General features: G+C 34.8%; 2 protein-coding genes across 7 annotated transcripts in view; both read left to right on the forward strand.

Moving 5' to 3' along the window:
* LOC126965665 (uncharacterized) overlaps positions 1 to 5585 on the forward strand; it is a 105466-nt gene extending 99881 nt beyond the window's left edge. For all 6 annotated transcript variants that reach the window (XM_050809378.1, XM_050809374.1, XM_050809376.1 and 3 more), the window contains one exon: positions 871 to 5585. In XM_050809378.1, the coding sequence (XP_050665335.1) occupies positions 871 to 1011 (141 nt within the window). In that variant the 3' untranslated portion in view covers positions 1012 to 5585. The remainder of the gene's footprint in view (positions 1 to 870) is intronic.
* The window catches only part of LOC126965679 (rab-like protein 6), a 339766-nt gene that overhangs the window by 163551 nt on the left and 167875 nt on the right, over positions 1 to 8340 (forward strand). The gene's annotated exons all lie outside the window — the stretch shown is intronic.

An 8340-nucleotide genomic window follows, 5' to 3' on the forward strand; every position in this document is an offset into this window, starting at 1 on the left:
TGTCAATAATATAATATCATAACATCAAAAATTACTTTGTAAAATATGCACCCTGCTGTCGTAATGAAATTGTTTCACAGCAGAACTGTCAAACCGTGCGTCAGTAAATTCTCTCATAGAAATTATGTATGGACACATCAAAGGAAAAACAAATTTGTTGTTTTTATTTAATTTAGCAGCATTTTTCTATTTATTCACCTTTTAAACCTTCCCTGGATTTCCACAAATAATTCAAGACCTAAATTGACCAAATCGGTCCAGCCGTTCTCGAGTTTTAGCGAGACTAACGAACAGCAATTTATTTATATATATATTTATATATATAGATTATTAATTATAATGACTCTATATATGTTTATTCTTGTTTTTAAGTTTAGTAAGTTTAGTAATAATTTAATTCAGGCGAGGTGTCGCCCTTGAGGTTCTTGTGTAACGCAAGGTTCACAGAAGATCAGCGTTGCAACACACTTATGTTGAAACTGAGTGACTCCTTTTTTAAATACCACACGTTTTTATATTTGTATAATTTTAAGTTGCTACATTTTGTTATTTGTGTGTGTGTGTGTTGAAATTAATGTTTTTTCATTCTTTCTTTTAACAACACAGCCGTGGTTGACTTAACTCTGTGGCTCGGGCAATATTGGCGCGAGTCTTCGTAGATTTAATAAACTTTATAAATCAAGTAGGCTCCGTCTGTAATTTTATTTATTCTGTCAATATTTGTAATAAATATAAGATAACGATTCTATTTATTTACTGTTATCTGTTAATATCTGTCTGTATATCCTTAGAGAACATGAGATAAAATTTGTTTAATAATATGAGTAAATTTATTGAAATAAATATTTTTAATTTGATATATCGTTACAGTACAGCGAGGCGGCAGTAAGTGACTACAATCGCGGGCGACACTACCTCACCGACCTCGCTCGTCGGGCGGCCGTGCCCGTGTTCGACAACGTGCACGACGCTATGGCCTGCGTACTCGACAGGCTCCGCCCCTCCGTGTAGCACGCTATTGACAACTATCACACGCGGACTCTAAATTTATACTAGGTATCAAGTATTCACGACAGCGAATGTAATTAATATTAAAACAGCTCTGGCGTAGAAGATCATACAAGTGACCATTGTGTCATCCTACTTTGTAAATATACACTTACTGTGTACTTTGGCCATTGTACCAGCCGCCGCAAGCCATCACATGGATAGAAAACGGGCACTGAGAGACTGGGGCTTGGCATGAGCTCTGAATCTCTATTTAATTTTGCTGCGCCCAAGGCCGAAGTAGCCACGATAATCGCCAATTCCGCTGAGGAGAAAGAAAGAAGATGAACATTCAGTAAAATACTGCACTTTTGATAGTTAATTAACACTGAGTATCTACTTAATTGTAAAATTAAGCTTTTTCCTATTGACTACGAGTATATAACAAGTAGAACCAAAATAGCCATTCAATAGTTTGTCATTAATGCCACAGTTGCGATACATATTGAGACTATTTTTTAATGCAGTTCATTTTAGCATAGCGTATTGATATAGTTTAATCATAATTATGAAAGTACCTATGGAAAATACAATGCGTCTAAAAATCTTATTATGTTTTTACACTTTCGTTTTTAGAAAATGTTTTTTCTTAAAGTTTTATTACTTGGAAATAAAAAGTTTCCGCCTTGAACTAAAACCGCGCGGCAATAGTAAAAAAAAATATTTTATTTTATTTGAGCAAAATAATTTTCAAAGCATTCTTTTCATTCGCTATAAAGTCAAATTCAAATATTTTTTATTAAAATTTGAATTAACGAACACTGATTGAGAGTCAGTATCTACTCCAAATTCGCAAAAGAAATGCCTTAGGTCTGAGAAGAAGCACAAATAAAATAAACTTCTTTTAAGAGCATTCGCAAGATGAACGGTACCTTAACCAGTTGTTGATGAATGCTGTTTATGGCTCCTCCATCAGCACCGATTTTTGTCACATTCAAAGTACAAACAGGAACAGTCGTCACATTTTTGTTACTGTACATGATAAAATCACGGAACAGAAAATACAAGTGGAAGTAGTTAGTAAAATTGTAATGGCAATAAAATTCATTTATGTGATATTATTAACTAGCTGACCCGACAGACGCTGTTCTGTTAATAGAAAAAAAATGATCTAAGTATTCGGGAATAATGTAGTCTAATGCCAATATAAATGTATAATCAAAGATTTAACTCATTTAAAAATGAAACAAGAACATTTCTGAATTATAATAGGTAGTAATAAAATGATAAGGATTAATATCGTTTTTGTGTAAACAGATTTTACATAATTGCCAATTTTTTAAGTATTAAAATGGATATAGTATTTTATCCTTAAGAGATAGACATATGCCATCACAGACTTTTCTGTAGGCCTATATAAGATACACTATTCCACCATACATTGTTTTCTTATATCTCAAAGGGTTTGGACAGCGTTTTGGTTAAAAGCTCTCAGACGGCTTATTTTTTTCCGACATCTCCCGCAAATATCGTTAATGTACACAAAAATGTATTCGAAAACTAAATCTCCCTCAAGAACCAAGCTATCCATCGGTGGATAACAGCATGAAAATCGGTGCAGTAGTTTTTGAGTCTATCGCGAACAGACAGACGTGGCGGAGGACTTGTATTATATTGACTTGTTTTATAATGTGTAGTGAAGAAGCACAGGCGCGCTTATATTTTTTGTAAGGATCGAATCGTCATGATACAGAAAGTATGAGCGACATCTATCGAGTCTATGGGGCGCGATAACTGCGTGATACTTCCACCTGTATTCTCTGTTGTTTACGAACTCACAAACATTTAAACATCACAATATTTTATGGGCACTTAATAATAATGTATTAATTTTATTTATATCTAATGAATTAGTTACATTTTTAAAAGCCTGTCAATACACCTGGCTTATTTTACCGTCGACATAAATATGCTGAGATACTTATCCAGTGGAGAAAATACAAATTCAGATTTCTCAACTCGACATATGGTATGGTCTTTAAATTAGGTTCTAACAACCACTTCATCATCACATTTGCTAAAGCTTATGAATCTCATCACAATTATAATATTCCGGACCCATACCCCTTCAATATATTTGATTTTATTACTAGAAAAAAAATTATGTCATCTTGATAATTTTCTTGTGTGTAAAATGTGTCTTGGACAGTATGTTGAAGTTTTTGAAAGTGTAGCCAACTTTAAATGAATTAGGTAATGCAAAAAGGACTTATATATTAAAGAAATATAACGCGAAATTAATTCACATATAATGTAATATGTAGGTAGTTACAATATGATACTATCGATAATATAGACTCAATTCCATAGGCTGTAGAACACAATATAGTTTTAAATTTGCTTAACAGTATATAACCGAGCGGAGATGGTATCTCACCTTTGTAAAATAAACACTACCAAACGGCTATCCATGTTTAACCAGGCCACGGTGTATCGAGAGCATTGCGATTATAGTTAACGACAGACAAAAATTTAATATTTTGATAATAAATGCTTGTATAATATTATGTATTATAAGAATTTTTATTTAACAGTTGGCGTCATTACTCTGTAAAGATCCTGCCAATATAGATTTACAATGTAATTGTTTCACGAACAGCAGTAATCTGTTTGTGTGGTTGTCATTCATTAGGGATTCGTGCCATCTCCATCTGTTTAAGTATTGTGAGGTATGTCTAGTACATAACGCGTGAGTCTCATATCATTGTAAGTAATTATTTAATTTTATATTTACTTGATATTTCATTTATATATTAGCATGTTATAAGTAGAACCGAGTCTCTCTCTACGTCAACTCTCTCTATATGTAATATAAATGGACTCTAGTATTGTGAATGTGAGCGAGAGATTGAATGCAGGGTGATGGATTTGTTTAATCGCGTATAAGTTATATTAAATTTATTATCTGCCATTAGTTGGTAACATTGACAAGGAATAATTGTGGAATTGCGATCGCACACTTAACGGTTAAAGTTACGACCGTAATCGTTCAGTTTGCAATCGAAAACTATGTGGAGAGTCTGATCTTACAGATACTGTAAGTAGGGTTGCCAATTTTTTGTAAAAGGTGTAGCAGATCCGATTACAGAGAGGTTAATTAATAAAGAGTACATATTAATAAAAAAAACAAACATTTATTTAAATTTTATAACACGTTCCAACTACTTATCACATTGATATTTTAATATATCCAGGCGTGATTGATTTGATGTTATTTTGTGACGCCAATGCTTTCAGAAACGGCTGAGTTCTATGGCTTTGGGCACCACCTAGTATGGTATATTAAAAGTATATTGTATGTATTATGTAAATGTGCATGGCTTGCATATGCCAAAAAAAATATGTGATTTTATAAAAAGGGATTATCGCAGCGTACTCTATAAGTGTTATGATTAATAAAGTACACCTACATGAAAATATAGAGTATAATGCTCATTTTAAACGTACGGTTGGCAGCCCTGATTTTAAGATATAACAGAGACGTATCTCTCTTAGAAAACTCTAGGACTGTAATCATAACTCATACCAGAGCTACTCGACGACATGCTATTTGACAGTTGTTACGTTAATCCACTGACCTCTACTATATACCAATGGACAGGCGGCTCCCAAATTGCTTTTCTGCCTGTTTGATATTCGCCATTTTGGCGCTGTTGGCCATGTAGCGAGAGTCTGCGGTACTAAAACTAGTGATGACAATAATGCAAACATCGATAGATGGTGGGAAACTATTTACAAAAAAAAATATTTTGTACTTGATTACGTTGATTTTTGAAGTATAATAAACACGAAAAAAGAAAGAAATTAAATCTAATTGCAAAAATCAGAGTATTGTACGTTCCTTCGCAGCCATAATTGCTGTCAAATATATGGAACAGCCTCACCAGTGATATTTATACAGGTCAGTGTGCTAATCCCGGCATAATAATAGCGGCATGTCATTGACAGAGTGATCAATGATGACACAATGATAGGTTATTGCTGTCAAAATGTAGTTTGTCTAGCTTGTTACTGCAATGAACGTAAATAACCAATCCCCTCGAAATAGATCTTTATAAGTATGTTAAATTTTCTAAGAGTACAAATGCGGTTTGCTCATTATGCAAATTTAAGTATGTATGTTTAGAATAATTTGGAAAACATTATGCAAAAAAAATTGTTGTTATTTTATACTCATTCTTGGTATAGATGTAACGGAATTATTAGGTAACTTAAATTAATATATAATGCTTGCAAAATAATTCATCAAGATTTGAAGCCTTTGTAATTACCTTAAATAGGTATACTTATTAATTAGATATAATATATAATAGGTAAGTTATCTTAATACACCTTGACCCACTGTCACAAAACTTAGGTGAATGCCGGCAAATATTATTTGCTAGTCACAGTATCCATTTATACTTAAGTATTTGTAATATTGTTTGATAGTACAAAGTTCTAATTTATACATAAATTTCATTTAATAAATTGTATTTATATGCCATGTACGCTTATTTTAAACTAAACATCACATGTAAATATAGAAATTTGAATTACTTTGTGTTTTTATTTTACTCAACATTTTCACAGGTATCTCGTTTCTAATGATTAAATACTTGCATGGGTGTAAAAGAGTTAGTCGCGACAAAATTCTATGATTCTTGTTGAAATAAATGCGAGTTTTGGACTTCTTGTTGTTGTTACAGCTACGGTTATTGCGATGTAAGAATGCAAGTTTTTGGCAATATGCAATCTTGTTACAGGGCGCGTTTTCGCTATGTAAGAATGCAATTTTTGGACGATAAACAATCTTGTTAGAGTTGCGGTTTTTGATATTTAAGAATGCAAGTATTGGGCGATAGACAATCTTGTTAGAGCTGCGGTTATTGATATGTAAGAATGCAGGTTTTGGGAGATGGACAATCTTGTTGTTAGAGCTGCGGTTATTGATATGTAAGAATGCAGGTTTTGGGAGATGGACAATCTTGTTGTTAGAGCTGCGGTTATTGATATGTAAGAATGCAGGTTTTGGGAGATGGACAATCTTGTTGTTAGAGCTGCGGTTATTGATATGTAAGAATGCAGGTTTTGGGAGATGGACAATCTTGTTGTTAGAGCTGCGGTTATTGATAAGTAAGAATGCAGGTTTTGGGAGATGGACAATCTTGTTGTTAGAGCTGCGGTTATTGATATGTAAGAATGCAGGTTTTGGGAGATGGACAATCTTGTTGTTAGAGCTGCGGTTATTGATATGTAAGAATGCAGGTTTTGGGAGATGGACAATCTTGTTGTTAGAGCTGCGGTTATTGATATGTAAGAATGCAGGTTTTGGGAGATGGACAATCTTGTTGTTAGAGCTGCGGTTATTGATATGTAAGAATGCAGGTTTTGGGAGATGGACAATCTTGTTGTTAGAGCTGCGGTTATTGCTATGTAAGAATGCAAGTTTTGGGCGATGAACAATCTTGTTGTTAGAGCTGCGGTTATTGCTATGTAAGAATGCAAGTTTTGGGCGATAGACAATCTTGTTAGAGCTGCGGTTATTGATATGTAAGAATGCAGGTTTTGGGAGATGGACAATCTTGTTGTTAGAGCTGCGGTTATTGATATGTAAGAATGCAGGTTTTGGGAGATGGACAATCTTGTTGTTAGAGCTGCGGTTATTGATATGTAAGAATGCAGGTTTTGGGAGATGGACAATCTTGTTGTTAGAGCTGCGGTTATTGATATGTAAGAATGCAGGTTTTGGGAGATGGACAATCTTGTTGTTAGAGCTGCGGTTATTGATATGTAAGAATGCAGGTTTTGGGAGATGAACAATCTTGTTGTTAGAGCTGCGGTTATTGATATGTAAGAATGCAGGTTTTGGGAGATGGACAATCTTGTTGTTAGAGCTGCGGTTATTGATATGTAAGAATGCAGGTTTTGGGAGATGGACAATCTTGTTGTTAGAGCTGCGGTTATTGATAAGTAAGAATGCAGGTTTTGGGAGATGGACAATCTTGTTGTTAGAGCTGCGGTTATTGATATGTAAGAATGCAGGTTTTGGGAGATGGACAATCTTGTTGTTAGAGCTGCGGTTATTGATATGTAAGAATGCAGGTTTTGGGAGATGGACAATCTTGTTGTTAGAGCTGCGGTTATTGATATGTAAGAATGCAGGTTTTGGGAGATGGACAATCTTGTTGTTAGAGCTGCGGTTATTGATATGTAAGAATGCAGGTTTTGGGAGATGGACAATCTTGTTGTTAGAGCTGCGGTTATTGCTATGTAAGAATGCAAGTTTTGGGCGATGAACAATCTTGTTGTTAGAGCTGCGGTTATTGCTATGTAAGAATGCAAGTTTTGGGCGATAGACAATCTTGTTAGAGCTGCGGTTATTGATATGTAAGAATGCAGGTTTTGGGAGATGGACAATCTTGTTGTTAGAGCTGCGGTTATTGATATGTAAGAATGCAGGTTTTGGGAGATGGACAATCTTGTTGTTAGAGCTGCGGTTATTGATATGTAAGAATGCAGGTTTTGGGAGATGGACAATCTTGTTGTTAGAGCTGCGGTTATTGATATGTAAGAATGCAGGTTTTGGGAGATGGACAATCTTGTTGTTAGAGCTGCGGTTATTGATATGTAAGAATGCAGGTTTTGGGAGATGGACAATCTTGTTGTTAGAGCTGCGGTTATTGATATGTAAGAATGCAGGTTTTGGGAGATGGACAATCTTGTTGTTAGAGCTGCGGTTATTGATATGTAAGAATGCAGGTTTTGGGAGATGGACAATCTTGTTGTTAGAGCTGCGGTTATTGATATGTAAGAATGCAGGTTTTGGGAGATGGACAATCTTGTTGTTAGAGCTGCGGTTATTGATATGTAAGAATGCAGGTTTTGGGAGATGGACAATCTTGTTGTTAGAGCTGCGGTTATTGATATGTAAGAATGCAGGTTTTGGGAGATGGACAATCTTGTTGTTAGAGCTGCGGTTATTGATAAGTAAGAATGCAGGTTTTGGGAGATGGACAATCTTGTTGTTAGAGCTGCGGTTATTGATATGTAAGAATGCAGGTTTTGGGAGATGGACAATCTTGTTGTTAGAGCTGCGGTTATTGCTATGTAAGAATGCAGGTTTTGGGAGATGGACAATCTTGTTGTTAGAGCTGCGGTTATTGATATGTAAGAATGCAGGTTTTGGGAGATGGACAATCTTGTTGTTAGAGCTGCGGTTATTGATATGTAAGAATGCAGGTTTTGGGAGATGGACAATCTTGTTGTTAGAGCTGCGGTTATTGCTATGTAAGAATGCAAGTTTTGGGCGAT

This window comes from Leptidea sinapis, chromosome 8, assembly GCF_905404315.1.
Source record: "Leptidea sinapis chromosome 8, ilLepSina1.1, whole genome shotgun sequence".
NCBI classification, from domain to species: Eukaryota; Metazoa; Arthropoda; class Insecta; order Lepidoptera; family Pieridae; genus Leptidea; species Leptidea sinapis.